This window comes from Coregonus lavaretus, assembly GCF_964263955.1.
Source record: "Coregonus lavaretus genome assembly, chromosome: 39".
Lineage (NCBI taxonomy): Eukaryota > Metazoa > Chordata > Actinopteri > Salmoniformes > Salmonidae > Coregonus > Coregonus lavaretus.
The window spans coordinates 3,909,568-3,930,698 of NC_140026.1; the positions used below are offsets into that span (position 1 = coordinate 3,909,568).

The 21,131-nt window shown below is 42.0% G+C and overlaps 1 protein-coding gene across 1 annotated transcript; it reads left to right on the top strand.

The window, feature by feature from the left end:
• Positions 1 to 508: 508 nt before the first annotated feature.
• Positions 509 to 6,978, top strand: LOC311112651 (C-type lectin domain family 12 member B-like; the record flags this gene model as incomplete). Its single annotated transcript, XM_084155794.1, has 8 exons — positions 509 to 659; positions 1,718 to 1,804; positions 1,903 to 2,049; positions 2,364 to 2,432; positions 3,137 to 3,199; positions 3,880 to 3,963; positions 4,209 to 4,375; positions 6,841 to 6,978. 8 exons carry the CDS (start codon positions 509 to 511, stop codon positions 6,976 to 6,978), a joined length of 906 nt encoding a protein of 301 aa, XP_084011920.1.
• Between the last annotated feature and the right edge of the window lie 14,153 nt (positions 6,979 to 21,131).

Consider the following 21,131-nt stretch of genomic DNA (forward strand, 5'->3'; position numbering starts at 1 on the left):
ATTATATTAGGAATATATAAATAATGTATTATCTGCTGTCTCTCTTTAACCATCTATCATGAATGATACTTAACTGACAGATAATGTTATATCTCTATATAATTACAGCTAGCTAGAATCCTACCTACTGTAAATTCTACAGGCCATGTTTGAATGAGCATGACAAGTCAACTGTCTTGGCTCTGCCTTTAGAGATGGCATCAGTAATACAGTTCAATGACAGGGTTGATAGTTTACAACATATTCAAATGAAGTTCTAGTTTACAACATATTCAAATGAAGTTCTACTTTACCACATATTCAAATGGAGCCCAGAGGTAAATAGGAACTGAATATTCGTTTTTTACTGCACCTCAACACCCCTTACTCAACATTCTCCTGGGACGTGTGTGTGTGTGTGCATGTTGTTTGCATAACATCCTGTGTATTCTGTAACAGATGTGTTTGTGTACTACGTGTGTGTGTGTGGTTGAGTGTGTGAGTGTTTATGGGATTTTCATGAGTGAGCATGTGTGATGTTAAGGGACTTCTTCCTCTTCTGGTCTCCACTCTGAGAGAGGACAGAGTAGTGATGATGTCTGGTGAAATCATCTACTCCGATGTTACATTCACTCGGCATCAGAACCAAGATGCTGGAGCAGAAAGTGAAGTTTCTAAAGGTGAGTCTCTCCTCCTCTTTATTCTCTCTCATTTATATCGTTATATTAGTTTTCAAACATATGTTTACAATACAACATTTCATCACCTTGGGGGGCGAGGGTTGAGATGTCATAATTCAACAAGGAGTTAGTAACAGAAGAAGGCTGTATAGACTGTTATTCATTAACTGGTTATAGTTATAGTGATGATGTTTTACTGTATGGTTGTTTCACAAATAATAACTGTGTAAACCCAGGGGCTATAGGGAAAAGAAGGCATATTTTGGTTGGGATCAATATGAGCATTTCTGAAGTGTGTTTGTAACAGTACTTGAGGATAAATATGAATTAGTACTATATGTTTAACATCTGGTATTGTATGAGACACTAGGCATTTCTTTTAGAATGTACTATAGCATAATTATGTATAGTGAAATGTTTTAGTTTTATTAATGACTTTCAGACATGTCCATTTCCTTTTGAATATATTCCATAGGGCCTCAACAATGGTTCTCCATATAGAATCCTGTTTTGAAGGATATGTAGCGTATTAGTGCAATGTAAAGGGTATGAGAAGATGACAGTTCCATGTAAAGTAGTTCTTATTCGTCACACTCTGGACATGTCTGTTGGATTTCATACTGTGAACCAACTTCCAGACAGACATACAGACAGAAAGACAGCATCAACCTGTAACATTTGGTTCATGGCCAAAAGGGTTTCCTCATTTCTCTTGACAATAAGTTAGCTTTTCTTCAGATATGCTGAATTAGAATATTAGATTGGTTAGTTACCCTAACAGTTAATTAAATGGTTTGCAGGTTGGACCTTCCAGTCAAGGGACTCTGACCTAGTACAGCTCAAAGGAAAGAATGTGGGGATAGTGGATTATAAGAGAGGAACTAGAATGGGATATTTCTTATAGAATGTTGAGATAGTGGATCGTGAGAGAGAGGAACTAGAATGGGACATTTCTAATAGGTGGTAATCACCATGTTGGTTTTAGTGAAATCATGTAATCATGCAATAGAGACAAAAGAAGGAACTCCAACTCTTACTTCATCTTACTGTAACCATAGGAACAGTGGAAGGTGATGAGGATGTCACATACTCTGAGGTCAGAAGACCAGGAGGTAGAGCTAGAGAGCAGGAGGATCCTGGGAAAGGTGAGGTGTGTGTGTGTTACAGTTAGCTAAGGGTTACATTAAGTACCCCTTATTTAACCTTATGACCTTATAATCTCTGACCCCCACTCCTTTTCCAGGAAGTGAACCTGGCACTAGTGACCCCTCTCCCTCAGTGGGGTCAAAGGCTGCAATCCCTGAGGGAGGGTCTAGGAGTGTTCCCGTGGTGACCCTAGTGTGTCTCTGTGTTCTACTGCTGGGCCTGGCTATCACTCTGGGAGTCCTCTGTGAGTATAGAACCATTTTACTGAACCCTGACCCTTTTACAATACTGAACCCTTTTACACTACTGAACCCTTTTACACTACTGAACCCTTTTACAATACTGAACCCTTTTACACTACTGAACCCTTTTACACTACTGAACCCTTTTACACTACGTATCCACCATAGTTGCTGGCCTGGAACTCTGCTGAAAAGGACAATGTGCAGAGAAAATATCCAAGCCAGCCCAGACCAGTACATTTCCGGTTGGTACGATAGTCTGAAACAGAAGAGAAAAACAACTACCCTCCATCTTGTCTCCTTGTCTCTGTTCCAGATGCTTCCAACATGACTAGTCTTCATGCTGAGGAAGCTCGCTTTAACCAGATGAAAGAGAATCTAACAGGTGAGAATATCAATGATCAAGAGCTCTTTACCATTATAAACTTCTTATATACATTTGGAGAGAATCCTTCATATAAATCATTAAGATCCTGGTTCGATAACGGGCTGTGTCTCAGCTGGCCGCAACCAGGAGCCCCATGAGGCGACGTACAATTGGCCCAGCTTCGTCCGGGTTAGGGGAGGGTTTGACCGTCCGGATCGTCCTTGTCCCATCGCGCTCCAGCGACTCCTGTGGCGGGCCCGGCGCATGCACGCTGACACAGTCGCCAGGTGTACGGTGTTTCCTCCGACACATTGGTGTGGCTGGCTTCCGGGTTAAGCATGCATTGTGTCAAGAAGCAGTGCGGCTTGGCGGGGTTATGTTTCGGAGGAAGCACGGCTCTCGACCTTCGCCTCTCCCAAGTCCGTACGGGAGTTGCAGCGATGGGACAAAAATGTAACTACCAATTGGATATGACGAAATTGGGGAGAAAACTGGGTAAAAAATAAATACAAATTAAGATGAATTTGTCAATGGGGGACTGGCTAAGATTAAAATACTGCTGTTTCACTGTAATAGATAAATAAAATATGATTTAATTTTAATATGACTATGGTTAGATAATAGGTCATTCTAGCTTGGACAAGGTTTACTTTCTTACTTTATTGTTAGATATGTAAATAAATGAATGTTATTCATCCGTATTATTTGCTCTTTCATAACAGGGAAACTGCATGAACTGCAAGACAACTATAAGAGACTGCAGAATGAGAGCCACAACATAACAGGTAGGTAGTCTAGAGCAGGACTCTACTGACATGGGACTGACTAGCTGCTGTTCTCCTATTCATATCACAATATTCATTCACTATTAACGTGAAGTTTAAAAGTGGAAGTTGAACCCAATTTAACTCAAACTTCTCATTTCAATACAAAGTTCCATGTTATCAAGATTAGGATTACATTTACACTGCAGTAGTATTGCTTCCCCAAAACATGTTGTTTGAATATTGTATATGCTATCATTGTACTGTATATGAGGAAAGAGAGGGGTTTTTCTTGACCAGGGAAAAGTCCTGGCCCTAATGGAAACTTAGTCATATGAGTGTGGTGAAGTGCATTGGAAAGTAATTTTGTACTTCAAATGTTTTATGCGCCAAATGCATACCTTTGTATTATGGCCTAAATTCAACAGTTATTTTATAATAAAGAAAAATATATTTACAAAATAATATATATATATTTACAAAAAATATGAGGGATTGGAAATGATGCAGACAATTACATTGATAGAATCCACACTCTATCTACAACATTAAAGCTGATTTGCCCCCTAAAACAATTTATACAATAAATAAACAGTTATTTTGTAGGTCACTCTTTCATTTGCCAAATGCCCTACATTATGGCTCGATTTTAAGAGAACTACACTGTCTTCTAATAAGATATCAATCTCTTCTGTTCTTAGTCCAGAGAGAGCTGTTATTCTCAGAGCTTCAAGACTGTAAGGCCAACCTGACTAGGGTCAAAGATCTCCTGGCAACCATCCAAGGTTAGTTCTATCCTCCCACGCATGAGAGTACAAAAGTGGATGCCTTATGTACAGTTATAATATACCATATATTCTAATACTGAATATTATACTGTATACTTATATTATTATACGGGATATACTGGCTACACATATAAATATAGGATATACTGTACTACTGTAAGTCATCAAATACAAATTGCATCTCATTGTCTCTTGTCTCCTTGTCTTCTGGTGTGTTCTTGTCTCGCCTCGCTCTCTTACAGGGAGTCAGAATAGATGTAATACCAGTCAGCAGTGTTCTCCTGGCTGGGAGTTCTACAATGGATCATGTTACTACTTCTCTGAAGACAAACTGACCTGGGAACAGAGTCAGTACGCCTGCATCCGCGATGGAGGACACCTGGTCATCATAGAGAGTCAGCAGGAGCAGGTAAGGTTGGAGGTGTAGTACACTACAACGGTCAAAACTTTTAGAACACCTACTTTTTCAAGGGGTTTTCTTTATTTTTTACTATTTTCTACATTGTAGAATAACAGTGAAGACATCAAAACTATGAAATAACACATATGGAATCATGTAGTAACCAAAAAATTGTTAAACAAATCAAAATATATTTTCTATTTGAGATTCTTCAAATTGCCACCTTTTGCCTTGATGACAGCTTTGCACACTCTTGGCATTCTCTCAACCAGCTTCACCTGGAATGCTTTTCCAACAGTCTTGAAGGAGTTCCCACATATGCTGAGCACTTGTTGGCTGCTTTTCCTTTACTCTGCGGTCAGACTCATCCCAAACAATCTCAATTTGGTTGAGATCGGGGGATTGTGGAGGCCAGGTCATCTGATGCAGCACTCCATCACTCTCCTTCTCGGTAAAATAGCCCTTACACAGCCTGGAGGTGTGTTGGGTCATTGTCCTGCTGAAAAACAAATGATAGTCCCACTAAGCCCAAACCAGATGGGATGGCATGTCGCTGAAGAATACTGTGGTAGCCATGCTGGTTAAGTGTGCCTTGAATTCTAAATAAATCACAGAAAGTGTCATCAGCAAAGCACCCCCACACCATAACACCTCCTCCTCCATGCTTTACGGTGGGAAATACAGAAGCGGAGATCATCCGTTCAACCACACCGCATCTCACAAAGACACAGCGGTTGGAACCAAAACCCTTAAATTTGGACTCCAGACCAAAGGGCAAATTTCCACCGGTCTAATGAACATTGCTCGTGTTCCTTGGCCCAAGCAAGTCTCTTCTTGTTATTGGTGTCCTTCAGTAGTGGTTTCTTTGCAGCAAGTCGACCATGAAAGCCTGATTCACACAGTCTCCTCTGAACAGTTGAAGTTGAGATGTGTCTGTTACTTGAACTCTATGAAGCATTTATTTGGGCTGCAGTTTCTGAGGCTGGTAACTCTAATGAACGTATCCTCTGCAGCAGAGGTAACTCTGGGGCTTCCATTCCTGTGGTGGTCCTCATGAGAGCCAGTTTCATCATAGTGCTTTATAGTTTTTGTGACTGCACTTTCAAGTTCTTCAAATGTTCCGTATTGACTGAACTTCATTTCTTAAAGTAATGATGGACTGTCATTTCTCTTTGCTTATTTGAGCTGTTCTTGACATTAATATGGACTTGGCCTTTTACCGAATAGGGCTATCTTCTGTATCCTAAACCCCCACCCCACCTTGTCACAACACAACTGATTGGCTCAAACGTATTAAGAAGGAAAGAAATTCCACAAATACACTTTTAAGAAGGCACACCTGTTAATTGAAATGCATTACAGGTTACTACCTCATGAAGCTGGTTGAGAGAATGCCAAGAGTGTGCAAAGCTGTCATCAAGGCAAAGGGTGGCTATTTGAAGAATCTCAAATATAAAATATATTTTGATTTGTTTAACACTTTTTGGTTACTACATGATTCCATATGTGTTATTTCATCGTTTTGATGTCTTCACTATTATTCTATAATGTAGAAAATAGTAAAAATAAAGAATAACTCACCGGTAGTGTATATATACATGTGGACAGCGGGGGGCCAGCCTTCCCACGGGGGGCCAGTATTAAAAAAATATATATATATATACATATATATATATATATATATATATATGCACTCACTAACTGTAAGTCGCTCTGGATAAGAGCGTCTGCTAAATGACTAAAATGTAAAATGATGTAAATGACAGCCTTTCAAATTAGTCGATTCGTCTATTTCAGCCACACCCATTGCTGACAGGTGTGTAAAATCGATTACACAGCCATGCAATCTCCATAGACAAACATTGGCAGTAGAATGGTCAGTACTGAAGAGAATCTTAAATCTACAGCATACAATGACATTCTAGACAATTCTGTGCTTCCAACTTTGTGGCTACAGTTTGGGGAAGGCCATTTCCTCTTTCAGCATGACAATGCCCCCATGCGCAAAGCGAGGTCCATACAGAAATTGTTTGTTAAGATCGGTGTGTAAGAACTTGACTGGCCTGCACAGAGCCCTGACCTCAACCCCATCGAACATCTTTGGGATGAATTGGAACGCCGACTGCGAGCCAGGCCTTATCTCCAAACATCAGTGCCCGACCTCACTAATGCTCTTGTGGCTGAATGGAAGCAAGTCCCCACAGCAATGTTCCAACATCTAGTGGAAAGCCTTCCCAGAAGAGTGGCGGCTGTAATAGAAGCAAATGGGGGACCAACTCCACATTAATGCCCATTATTTTGGAATGAGATGTTTGACGATCAGGTGTCCACATACATTTGATCATGTATTGTAATTAATTGCTACATCACTCTCACATAAAGTGCAGACTTCAATAAACGTTCAGCCATCAATGCTTTAATCATGATGAGAACCATTGGTCCATTGGTTGATTAACGTGTGGTTTCCTCCATAGGAGTTTATAAAACAGAGAGTGGTAACACTGGGAATTGATCCTTATGAACACAGCCCCTGGATAGGACTGACAGATGAGAAGCAAGAGAATGTGTGGGTCTGGATGGACAATACAACTCTTAATGAGAACATCAAGTAAGGATGTTTTAAGGCATTCATTCACACACATCTACACACACAGGCACGCGCACACACACACACACACACAACTCAGCTGTACACTCAAAAGCAAAACATTGTATACATCGTTTTGTAAGCCTTGTACAGTTGCGGACAAATATGTTGGCACCTTTGCACTTTTCTTAAATAATTCCCTATTTCTTCTCAAATAAGTTGAAATAGAACAAATACCTTTGATCTCCACAACTTGTTATTGGATTTTCAACATTGCAGAACGTAAGTTTACAATGATAATTTAGAAAATAAAGACAAATGGCATCGAAAATGTATTGGCACCCCGGAGCTAGTACTTGGTTGTACAGCCATTACAGATAACTGAAGACAAATACTTTAGTAGCCACCATTGAGCTTGCTGCACCTTTCTACTGGAAATTTGGCCCAGTATTTAGCAGCAAACCGCTCCAATTCTTCCAACAATTTTTTTGGGGGGAATATCGCCAATTAATTATGGCTGTGATTCAGATCTGGACTGCACTCCAGAACAGTCCAGCGTTTCTTCTTGAACCATTCCTGGGTGCTTTTTGAGGTGTGTTTGGGGTTGTTGTCCTGCTGGAGGACCCACAACCTTCAATGGAGACACAGTTTTTGGACACTGGATTTAATACTGGACTCCAATCTGCTGATTTCATGATGTCTTGCGCACGTTCAAGACCCCCAGTACTAGAGGCAGCAAAGCAATCCCACAGCATTATCAAACCTCCCCATGTTTGATTGTAGGGATGGTGTTCTTTTAATTGAATGCTTCATTTGGTCATCGGTAAACACAGTGCTGATCTGTATTTCCAAAGAGATCACATTTTGTTTTGTTTGTGGCCAGTGAAGAGTCCAGATCTGAATCACATACATCATCTATGGCGAGAGCTGAAAATAGCAGTTGGTGGAAGGCACCCCTCAAATTGAATAATTAGAGCAGTTTGCTGCTGAAAAGTGGGCCAAATTGCCAGTAGAAAGGTGCAGCAGATCATTGAGGGCTACAGGAAGCATTTGTCAGGAGTTATCTTGGCCAAAAGCTCTGCTACCAAGTACTAGCTCCAGGGGGCTAATCATTTAGTCCATGCCATTTGTCTTTATTTCCTAAATTAAAATTGTAAACTTAAGTTTACGAAATCAAATAACAAGAAAATCCAATAAGGTGTGGAGACCAAATGTTTTTTTCAATTTCAACATACTTTAGAAGAAATAGGGAATTATTTAAGAAAATTGCCATGGTGCCAATATATTTGGTCTGAAAAATGTATTTCTGCTGTGACATACTGTATGGAGTAATGGTTTCCCTTCTCCCATTTCTAGGTACTGGGACTCCAACGAACCAAATAACCGTGGGCCTAAAGGTGAAATAGAAAACTGTGTCAGAATTGGTCAACACTGTCACAGAAATAAAAATTGTTGGTTTGACTTTCCATGTGCCGAATCATCTAAGAGAATCTGTGAGAGTCGTTCAGTCTGTGAAAGTCAGGCCATAGTATAAACAAATGTAGTGTATTGAACCAACACAAGGCAACACATTGTTGGGTAGTATATAGGACCAGTTTTCCAAACGCAGATTAAACCTACACTCATAGAAAAAGGGTTCCAAAAGGGTTCTTCGGCTGTCCCCATAGGAGAACCCTTTTTGGTTCCAGGTAGAGCCCTTTTTGGCTCCATGTAGATGTAGATCTCTCTGTTGAAAGGGTTTTACATTGAACCCAAAAGGGTTCTACCTGGAACCAAAAAGGCTTCTTCAAAGGGTTCTCCTATGGGGACAGCTAAAGAACCCATTTAGGTTCTAGATAGCCCCTTTTTTTCTAAGAGTGTATTGCTGGACTAAGCATATTCAATGTAATTTGGATTAATGCAGAGTACTAGCTTCATTTGAGCTTGTGTCCACACTTTTAGCTATAATTGACTGTCATACCTGTGTAGTTCCTTCACATAGCCAGCTGGATTGAGACAGATCCTACTAAAATGGATATAACTTTTCTATTGATATTTGTAAATATGTTTTCTCATGTAACATTTACATTTGACGTTTTAATCATTTAACAGATGCTCTTATCCAGAGCGACTTACACATAATTAGATATAAAGAACAATACAGTAGTATTGAAAAAAATATGATTGTAAAAATGCTATCAACTGGTTTAGCCTATATGGTTTAGCCTGCATGGTTTAGCCTGTATGGTTTAGCCTGTATGGTTCAGCCTGTGTGGTTTAGCCTGTGTGGTTTAGCCTGCGTGGTTTAGCCTGCGTGGTTTAGCGTGCGTGGTTTAGCCTGCGTGGTTTAGCCTGTATGGTTTGGCCTGTATGGTTTAGCCTGTATGGTTTAGCCTGCGTGGTTTAGCCTGCATGGTTTAGCCTGCATGGCTTATCCTGTCATCTCAACCTTCTTTCCAGGAAAATGTAACTAGTTTGTTGTTCTAACAATGGGATTACAGTTTTTAATTCAGCTGTTTTTATAGATTCTTGAAGCTAAAATTGGGATCATGTATACTGTGCTAATGAACATACAAACAAATTGTGACCGAGAGCAATGCACATGCGTCTCTTCTGGTGGAGCGCACACTTTTCCCATTGGGTGGCGCTCTTGTACCGCTGGCTGATGCAGTGCGCGGTAAAGCCCTTCTGCCAGTGTGGGGGGACGACGACTGTGATTCCGTCCTCTATTCTGGTGAAGTGCTCACTTTGTCCAATGGGTGGTGCTCTTCTACTGCTGCTTCTGCTGGTGCTCGTCTCCCTGCAGTGACGTAGATAGATGTCAACTCAGAACCAGGGGTGTTCTGTGGTTCTGGTCTACCTGGTATAGTGCTCACTGGGATGTCAACTTTTGGAACAATGGACTGTTAGGAGATGAGAAATCATAACAACATGTAAATGTTAATTCATGTAAATGATCATAACATTTGTTTAAGCAAAATAAATGATTGACAGAGATGGTGCCTGCAGTAGCTCTTATTCTTTAGGGGATGGCCGTGTTTTGGCAGATATGATCCATCCTACAACAAGGAACACACCAACGAAGAAGAACACACCAATAACACTGCCCAGAATGGTGCCAACTGGTGATGCTGATGTTTTCCCATCCTTCTCACCTACTGTATACCTGGGAGGTGTTGCACACACACACACACACACACACACATTGTTTTTCAAAATATTCCTGGAGAACAATATAACTGCAATGATGTTAAAACTTTGTCAATAGTATTTTTTTAATAATGATAGAGGTATGTACAGAAGGTGGAAGCTAGTAAATTAGACTTACAAACAGTACCAGTCAAATGTTTGGACACGCCTACTCATTCAAGTGTTTTTCTTCATTGTTGAATAATAGTGAAGACATCAAAATGATGAAATAACACATATGGAATCATGTAGTAACAAACAAAGTGTTAAACAAATCAAAATATATTTATATTTGAGATTCTTCAAATAGCCACCCTTTGCCTTGATGACAGCTTTGCACACTCTTGGCATTCTATCAACCAGCTTCACCTGGAATGCTTTTCCAACAGTCTTGAAGGAGTTCCCACATATGCTGAGCACTTGTTGGCTGCTTTTCCTTCACTCTGCGGTCCGACTCATCCCAAACAATCTCAATTTGGTTGAGATCGGGGGATTGTGGAGGCCAGGTCATCTGATGCAGCACTCCATCACTCTCCTTCTCGGTAAAATAGCCCTTACACAGCCTGGAGGTGTGTTGGGTCATTGTCCTGCTGAAAAACGAATGATAGTCCCACTAAGCCCAAACCAGATGGGATGGCATGTCGCTGAAGAATACTGTGGTAGCCATGCTGGTTAAGTGTGCCTTGAATTCTAAATAAATCACAGAAAGTGTCATCAGCAAAGCACCCCCACACCATAACACCTCCTCCTCCATGCTTTACGGTGGGAAATACACAAGCGGAGATCATCCGTTCAACAACACCGCATCTCACAAAGACACAGCGGTTGGAACCAAAACCCTTAAATTTGGACTCCAGACCAAAGGGCAAATTTCCACCGGTCTAATGAACATTGCTCGTGTTCCTTGGCCCAAGCAAGTCTCTTCTTGTTATTGGTGTCCTTCAGTAGTGGTTTCTTTGCAGCAAGTCGACCATGAAAGCCTGATTCACACAGTCTCCTCTGAACAGTTGAAGTTGAGATGTGTCTGTTACTTGAACTCTGTGAAGCATTTATTTGGGCTGCAGTTTCTGAGGCTGGTAACTCTAATGAACGTATCCTCTGCAGCAGAGGTAACTCTGGGGCTTCCATTCCTGTGGTGGTCCTCATGAGAGCCAGTTTCATCATAGTGCTTTATAGTTTTTGTGACTGCACTTTCAAGTTCTTCAAATTTTCCGTATTGACTGAACTTCATTTCTTAAAGTAATGATGGACTGTCATTTCTCTTTGCTTATTTGAGCTGTTCTTGACATTAATATGGACTTGGCCTTTTACCGAATAGGGCTATCTTCTGTATCCTAAACCCCCACCCCACCTTGTCACAACACAACTGATTGGCTCAAACGTATTAAGAAGGAAAGAAATTCCACAAATACACTTTTTAGAAGGCACACCTGTTAATTGAAATGCATTACAGGTTACTACCTCATGAAGCTGGTTGAGAGAATGCCAAGAGTGTGCAAAGCTGTCATCAAGGCAAAGGGTGGCTATTTGAAGAATCTCAAATATAAAATATATTTTGATTTGTTTAACACTTTTTGGTTACTACATGATTCCATATGTGTTATTTCATCGTTTTGATGTCTTCAATATTATTCTATAATGTAGAAAATAGTAAAAATAAAGAAAAACTCACCGGTAGTGTATATATACATGTGGACAGCGGGGGGCCAGCCTTCCCACGGGGGGCCAGTCTCTTGTTATTATTGGTGTCCTTTAGTAGTGGTTTCTTTGCAGCAATTCGACCATGAAGGCCTGATTCACACAGTCTCCTCTGAACAGTTGATGTTGAGATGTGTCTGTTACTTCAACTCGGTGATGCATTTATTTGGCCTGCAATTTCTGAGGCTGGAAACTCTAATGAACTTATCCTCTGCAGCAGAGGTAACTCTGGATCTTCCATTCCTGTGGCGGTCCTCATGAGAGCCAGTTTCATCATAGCGCTTGATGGTTTTTGCGGCTGCACTTGAAGAAACTTTCAAAGTTCTTGTATTGACTGACTTTCATGTCTTAAAGTAATGATGGACTATTGTTTCTCTTTGCTTATTTGAGCTGTTCTTGCCATAATATGGACTTGGTCTTTTACCAAATATGGCTATCTTCTGGATACCACCAATATGATGATGTTGACTCTGGTGTGTGACAGAGACAATACCGGACTAAGATCGAATCGTACTACACCGGCTCTGACGCTCGTCGGATGTGGCAGGGCTTGCAAACTATTGCAGACTACAAAGGGAAGCACAGCCGCGAGCTGCCCAGTGACACGAGCCTACCAGACGAGCTAAATTACTTCTATGCTCGCTTCGAGGCAAGTAACACTGAAACATGCATGAGAGCATCAGCTGTTCCAGACGACTGTGTGATCACGCTCTCCGTAGCCGATGTGATTAAGACCTTTAAAGAGTTCAACATTCACAAGGCCGCAGGGCCAGACGGATTACCAGGACGTGTACTCCGAGCATGCGCTGACCAACTGGAAAGTGTCTTCACTGACATTTTCAACCTCTCCCTGTCTGATTCTGTAATACCAACATGTTTCAAGCAGACCACCATAGTCCCTGTGCGCAAGAACTCTAAGGTAACCTGCCTAAATGACTACCGACCCGTAGCACTCACGTCGGTAGCCATGAAGTGTTTTGAAAGGCTGGTCATGGCTCACATCAACACCATTATCCCAGAAACCCTAGACCCACTCCAATTTGCATACCACGCCAACAGATCCACAGATGATGCAATCTCTATTGCGCTCCACACTGCCCTTTCACACCTGGACAAAATGAACACCTATGTGAGAATGCTATTCATTGACTACAGCTCAGCGTTCAACATCATAGTTCCCTCAAAGCTCATCACTAAGCTAAGGACCCTGGGACTAAACACCTCCCTCTGCAACTGGATCCTGGACTTCCTGACGGGCCGCCCCCAGGTGGTAAGGGTAGGTAACAACACATCCGCCACGCTGATCCTCAACACGGGGGCCCCTTAGGGGTGCGTGCTCAGTCCCCTCCTGTACTCCCTGTTCACTCATGACTGCATGACCAGGCACGACTCCAACACCATCATTGTTCTGAAAGAGCTGCAAAATCTGGACCCCTACAAATCGTCTGGGCTAGACAATCTGTCACGATTCTCTAAGACAGAACCCAGAAGCAGACCAGGACAAGGTGAGTTGAACGAAGGTGAGTGTTTATTTACAGATTCAAAAGATGCAGAATAATCCAGGAGACGGAGCGGGTGGCGGAGATGAGTAGGTGGAGGTGAAGTGGCAGATTAAATGATGGCACGGCAGGGGTTGGGTGAAGGTTCCGGGAGAATGACTGTAGACAGAAAAAAATGGAGGTAAGTACAAGGCAGGTCAACAAGGTGCAAAATAACAAAAACTAATGCTAGTACTCAGAGGCTGATACGCTGACAAAACATACTGTTAATGGCTAACGATCCGGCAGGGAATGGATGTCAGGTCAGAGCTTAAGAAGGGGTGATGATCAGGATCAGGTGTGCCGAGGCTGATGAGAAGCAGGTGCAGGTAATTGAGAGATCACCCGCCTAGCAACGTCGCCCGGCAACCGGACAGGGTGCGTTCAGGAACCTTCAGGAAACAGGAGATACCGAGCAGAAAAACGGCAACACAGGCAGGAACAGACTCAGGACGCAGGGTTCATGACACAATCTGGACCCTTTCTTTCTAAAACTAGCCGCCAAAATTGTCGCAACCCCTATTACTTGCCTGTTCAACCTCTCTTTCGTAACGTCTGAGATCCCCAGAGATTGGAAAGCTGCTGCGGTCATCCCCCTCTTCAAAGGGGGTGACACTCTAGATCCAAACTGTTACAGACATATATCCATCCTGCCCTGCCTTTCGAAAGTTTTTGAAAGCCAAGTTAACAAATAGATCACCGACCATTTCAAATCCCACTGTACTGGTTTCCGAGCTGGTCATGGGTGCACCTCAGCCACGCTCAAGGTCCTAAACGATATAATAACCGAGATCGATAATAGACAGTACTGTGCAGCCGTCTTCATCGACCTGGCCAAGGCTTTTGACTCTGTCAACCACCGCATTCTTATTGGCAGACTAAATAGCCTTGGTATCTCAAATGACTGCCTTGCCTGGTTCACCAACTACTTCTCAGATAGAGTTCAATGTGTCAAAATGGAGGGCCTGTTGTCTGGACCTATGGCAGTCTCTATGGGGGTGCCACATGGTTCAATTCTTGGGCCGACTCTTTTCTCCATGTATTTCAATGATGTCGCTCTCGCTGCTGGTGACTCTCAGATCCACCTCTACGCAGACGACACCATTTTGTATACATCTGGCCCTTCATTGGACACTGTGTTAACAAACCTCCAAACGAGCTTCAATGCCATACAACACTCCTTCAGTAGCTTCCAACTGCTCTTAGACACTAGTAAAACTAAATGCATGCTCTTCAATCGAACGCTGCTGGCCCCAGCCCACCCGACTAGAATCACTACTCTTGACGGATCTGACCTAGAGTATGTGGACAACTACAAATACCTAGGTGTCTGGTTAGACTGTAAACTCTCCTTCCAGACTCACATTAAGAATCTCCTATCCAAAGTTAAATCTAGAATCGGCTTCCTATTTCGCAACAAAGCCTCCTTCACTCATGCTGCCAAACAAGCCCTCGTAAAACTGACTATCCTACCGATCCTTGACTTCAGCAATGTCATTTACAAAATAGCCTCCAACACTCTACTCAGCAAATTGGATGTAGTCTATCACAGTGTCACCCGTTTTGTCACCAAAGCCCCAAATACTACCCACCACTGTGACCTGTACGCTCTTGCTGGCTGGTCCTCACTACATATTCGTCGCCAAACCCACTGGCTCCAGGCCATCTATAAATCACTGCTAGGCAAATCCCTGCCTTATCTTAGCTCATTGGTCACCATAGCAACACCCACCTGTAGTATGACCTCCAGCAGGTATATCTCACTGGTCATCCCCAAAGCCAACACCTCCTTTGGCCGCCATTCCTTCCAGTTCTCTGCTGCCAATGACTGGAACGAATTGCAAAAATCTCTGAAGCTGGAGACTCTTATCTCCCTCACTAACTTTAAGCATCAGTTGTCAGAGCACCTTACCGATCACTGCACCTGTACACAGCCCATCTGAAATTAGCCCACCCAACTACCTCATCCCCATATTGTTATTTATTTTGCTCATTTGCACCCCAGTATTTCTATTTGCACATCATCTCTTGCACATCTATCATTCCAGTGTTAATACTAATTGTAATTATTTTTGCACTATAGCCTATTTATTGCCTTACCTCCATAACTTGCTACATTTGCACACACTGTATATATTTTCTGTTGTATTTTTGACTTTATGTTTTGTTTTACTTTATGTTTATTTAACTCTGTGTTGTTGTTTTTATCGCACTGCTTTGCTTTATCTTGGCCAGGTCGCAGTTGTAAATGAGAACTTGTTCTCAACTGGCTTACCTGGTTAAGTAAAGGTTAAATAACAATTTAATAAAAAATTAAGTTTGCCGACGACACAACAGTGGTAGGCCTGATCACCGACAGCGACGAGACAGCTTATAGGGAGGAGGTCAGAGACCTGGCAGTGTGGTGGCATGACAACAACCTCTCCCTCAACGTTATCAAGACAAAGAAGAAGATTGTGGACTACAGGCAGAAGAAGACGGGGCTGTAGTGGAGCAGGTTGAGAGCTTCAAGTTCCTTGGTGTCCACATCACCAACAAAATGGTCCAAGAACACCAAGACAGTCGTGAAGAGGGCACGACAAAACCTATTCCCCCTAAGGAGACTGAAAAGATTTGGCATGGGTCCTCAGATCCTCAAAAGGTTCTACAACTGCACCATCGAGAGCATCCTGACTGGTTGCATCACTGCCTGGTATGGAAACTGCTCTGCCTCCGACCGCAAGGCACTCCAGAGGGTAGTGCATACGGCCCAGTACATCACTGGGGCCAAGCTTCCTGCCATCCAGGACCTCTATACCAGGCGGTGTCAGAGGAAGGCCCTAAAAATTGTCAAAGACTCCAGCCACCCTAGTCATAGACTGTTCTCTCTGCTACCGCACGGCAAGCGCTACCAGAGCGCCAAGTCTAGGTCCAAGAGGCTTCTAAACAGCTTCTACCCCCAAGCCATAAGACTCCTGAATATCTAATCAAATGGCTACCCAGACTATCTGTTCTCTTTGCTACTTCACTGGGGCCAAGCTTCCTGCCATCCAGGACCTCTATCCCAGGCGGTGTCAGAGGAAGGTCCTAGATAATTGTCAGACTCCAGCCACCCTAGTCATAGACTGTTCTCTCTGCTACCGCACGGCAAGCGCTACCAGAGCGCCAAGTCTTGGTCCAAGAGGCTTCTAAACAGCTTCTACCCCCAAGCAAATCCATAGCACTTACAGTACAATGAAACATATCAAAATGCATTCATGAACTATTGAAACAACTGAAACATGACAATTTAATTCAAACAGCAATATTCGTCGATTCAAGTTAGTTTTCATCAGTCATCACACCTCTCCTGGCGTCAGTGACGCCAAGACTTCCGTGAGAATGTCTCAACCTGGAGATTGTGACTCTCTCTTGTGAGACGCAAATATACAGCCATCCATCCAGACAATGCCAAATTGAATCACTACGCCAGGCTCCCATGCTAGCCAGTCGCTAGTCGTGAGTATCACCTTCTCTCATTCTTCCACTACAAGACAATGTCTAAACAGTTGTGTCTAAACTGCTTACTACAGGGGTTCCCAAACTTTTACTGCACACAATCCCAAATTGACATGAGAAAGTGTAGGGATCCCACTTGCACCTGTTTTTTCAGCGAGGGATAAAACACCTAAAAACAAACCAGGCTAAAACATGAAACTGTGTTCATTTACAATTTTACCTTTTACTTCTGTCCTCAATGCTTTATCCCTTTGGAAAATACAGTTGCACCGTTTAGTAAATCTGTCCTCATAAGACCACTTGACATCTTATCAACTATCTTTAAAGATGCGTTGTAAAGGTTTTGTATAATTTCAGCCAGTATTTTTGAAAGTAGTGCTCACGAGCCAAAACGAGTCCCCGAATTTGTATTTTTTTCAATTCATATCTTAAGCTACAAATCTAATTCATGCAATATGTTACAAATGTTTTGTTCTCAAGATCCTGTTCAATCTTGTTTGAATTTTTGATATATATACAGTTGAAGTCGGAAGTTTACATACACTTAGGTTGGAGTCATTAAAACTCGTTTTTCAACCACTCCACAAATTTCTTGTTAACAAACTATATTTTTGGCAAGTTGGTTAGGACATCTACTTTGTGCATGACACAAGTAATTTTTCCAACAATTGTTTACAGACAGATTATTTCACTTATAATTCACTGTATCACAATTCCAGTGGGTCAGAAGTTTACATACACTAAATTGACTGTGCCTTTAAACAGCTTGGAAAATTCCAGAAAATGATGTCATGGCTTTAGAAGCTTCTGATGGGCTAATTGACATAATTTGAGTCAATTGGAGGTGTACCTGTGGATGCATTTCAAGGCCTACCTTCAACCTCAGTGCCTCTATGCTTGACATTATGGAAAAATCAAAAGAAATCAGCCAAGACCTCCACAAGTCTGGTTCATCCTTGGGAGCAATTTCCAAACGCCTGAAGGTACCACGTTCATCTGTACAAACAATAGTACGCAAGTATAAACACCATGGGACCACGCAGCCGTCATACCACTCAGGAAGGAGACGCGTTCTGTCTCCTAGAGATGAACGTACTTTGGTGCAAAAAAATGCAAATCAATCCCAGAACAACAGCAAAGGACCTTGTGAAGATGCTGGAGGAAACAGGTACAAAAGTATCTATATCCACAGTAAAACGAGTCCTATATCGACATAACCTGAAAGGCCGCTCAGCAAGGAAGAAGCCACTGCTCCAAAACCTCCATTAGAAATCCAGACTACGGTTTGCAACTGCAGATGGGGACAACGATCGTACGTTTTGGAGAAATGTCCTCTGGTCTGATGAAACAAAAATAGAACTGTTTGGCCATAATGACCATCGTTATGTTTGGAGGAAAAAGGGGGACGCTTGCAAGCCGAAGAACACCATCCCAACCGTGAAGCACGGGGGTTACAGCATCATGCTGTAGGGGTGCTTTGCTGCAGGAGGGTCTGGTGCACTTCACAAAATAGATGGCGTCATGAGGAAGGAAAATGATGTGGATATATAGAAGCAATATCTCAAGACATCAGTCAGGAAGTTAAAGCTTGGTCGCAAATGGGTCTTCCAAATGGACAATGACCCCAAGCATACTTCCAAAGTTGTGGCAAAATGGCTTAAGGACAACAAAGTAAAGGTATTGGAGTGGCCATCCCAAAGCCCTGACCTCAATCCTATAGAAAATGTGTGGGCAGAACTGAAAAAGCGTGTGCGAGCAAGGAGGCCTACAAACCTGACTCAGTTACATCAGCTCTGTCAGGAGGAATGGGCCAGAATTCACCCAACTTATTGTTGGAAGCTTGTGGAAGGCTACCCGAAACGTTTGACCCAAGTTAAACAATTTAAAGGCAATGCTACCAAATACTAATTGAGTGTATGCAAACTTCTGACCCACTGGGAATGTGATGAAAGAAATAAAAGCTGAAATAAATCATTCTCTCTACTATTATTCTGACATTTTACATTCTTAAAATAAAGTTGTGATCCTAACTAACCTAAGACAGGGAATTTTTACTTGGATTAAATGTCAGGAATTGTGAAAAACTGAGTTTAAATGTATTTGGCTAAGGTGTATGTAAACTTCCGACTTCAACTGTAGGTTACCTGTGAGGATGAGTATAAACCACAGAATGTTCATTTTAGAAGTGTGAAAGGTGAAGTCTGGCATCGTTCCCTGATCTCTGTCAAAGTTGAGTGACTCAAAACAAAAACAAAAACAAATAAGGGACTGTAGCATTACTCAATTGTGTTTTTATTTTATTGAGTCACCCCATATATTATGACTGGGGGATATCTTTGTGGTGCAAAGTTTGTACAGTTTACATAGTTAAATAATTACCTCCTTAGGAGGCACATTGCTAGAAAAAAAAAGTAACATTAATAACAATGCCAGATTATAACTAGGTTAACTGTCACGGATTCTGCCGAGGCTGCTCCTCCTCCTTGCTCGGGCAGGCTTCGGCGTTCGTCGTCCCCGGAGTACTAGCTACTGCCGATCGATGTTTCGGTGTTTGTCTTGTTCGGTCTTGAGTGGTTACACCTGTTGTCTATTATGTTTGATTGTAGCCACTATATTTACCCATGTCTCTCGTTAGGTATTTGTGTGTTATTGTTTCGTTGTCTAGGCTGTATCGGCATTGCTGTTTTTGTCGTATACGTGTATTTGTTTTCCTCCCTGGTCGGAGGTTTTGTTTTTGTATGTTCTTTACATTTAGTAAAGTACGTCTGCTAGTATCTCTGTGTCCTGCGCTTGACTTCACTCACCGCATACACGTCGCCCCTGACATTAACAGTATTTTCTGCACAGATCTGGGCTCTTTTGCACCATGAAAATGTTGCATACGGTCTTATTTCAAAGTAACCTTGCTTGTGGTAGCCAGAATGGCTCACAGGAGCATCTCCTGTTTCTGTAGCGTTAGGCAGCTTGATGTACTTACAAGTAGCCTACACCCCTGGACAGGACGCTAGTATGGTGGAAAAATTACAAGATTATGTTTAATACTGTTTTATGTAATAGAATAGGGTTCTTAGAAACTCTCTTCTGTGTCTGTGTGAACTGACAGTAGCCTCTGAAGCTGGGCCTGGCAATTGATTTAGGGATGGCTAGGTGATAAAACCAACAGCCAAATTCAATTTCATGATTAATGGTGTGTGAGAGGGAGATGTCTCTGGTCTGACTGAGCCTGCATTTTCATAGACTGAATTGGTGTTTGTGTAATGTAAGGTACCAGCATGAGATGGCTTGGGTGTGGATAATGTTGATAAGAACCTTGTCTTGAGGGCCAAACCCTGGTTTCCATACAATGAGAACAGTCTTCATAGCAGATGCTGTCAATTATTCATTTATTTCATACAAATCCTAACCTTTTGACTCATTCCACACATCTGCTGTTTGTCATGTAGACTTAGAGAGTGTATCTTTACTGTAAAATATATTTTTATTGTCTGTATGTCAGAGCTCTCCGCCCAACACTCAAGAGTGTTGGGTCGACCAGCCTCACTTACTACCTTATTAATACCTTTTTTAAATAAAGTAATATCCTGATTGGTGGTTGACCTTGTCTCTCCTCATTATTGATTATAATTTCCACGACACTAGTCTATCACATGGTCTATCGCAGGGCTTTACCCCCAACTGTCTTATTTCAAATTTAAATCTAGTTATTTCCAGTATGTGTATAGGATGTATCAATGATAGAATGTGATAACAATGTGCATCTTATTTTCTATTCTTGTTTCACCAGTTCCTCTTTGAGTTCAGTTTCATAACACTGATCTGATGATTGCAAAGCACATGAGTGTCACGATCGTCTACCAATGAGGAGGACCAAGGCGCAGCGTTGAATGTGAACATGATAAGACTTTATTACGTCAAGCACGGACAAAACAATAAACGACTCGTAACGTCCAACGGTAAACATATACCGACACGGAACAAAAACCCACAAACACACAGTGAAAAACAGACAGTTAAATATGGCTCCCAATCAGAGACAACCAGCCAACAGCTGACACTCGTTGCCTCTGATTGGGAGTCACTAAGGCAAACATAGAAAACAACAAACCAGAACCCCCAACATAGAAACACACCACATAGAACAAACACACCCTGGCTCAACAACTAGAGTCCCATAGCCAGGGTGTGACAATGAGAAAGAGGTATTACTAAACAATCTCATGGCTGGCCTCACCACAGACATCAGACTGCTTATAATAGCTCTACCTTTCAATCTCAAAATGGTTGAAAGACTGTCTTT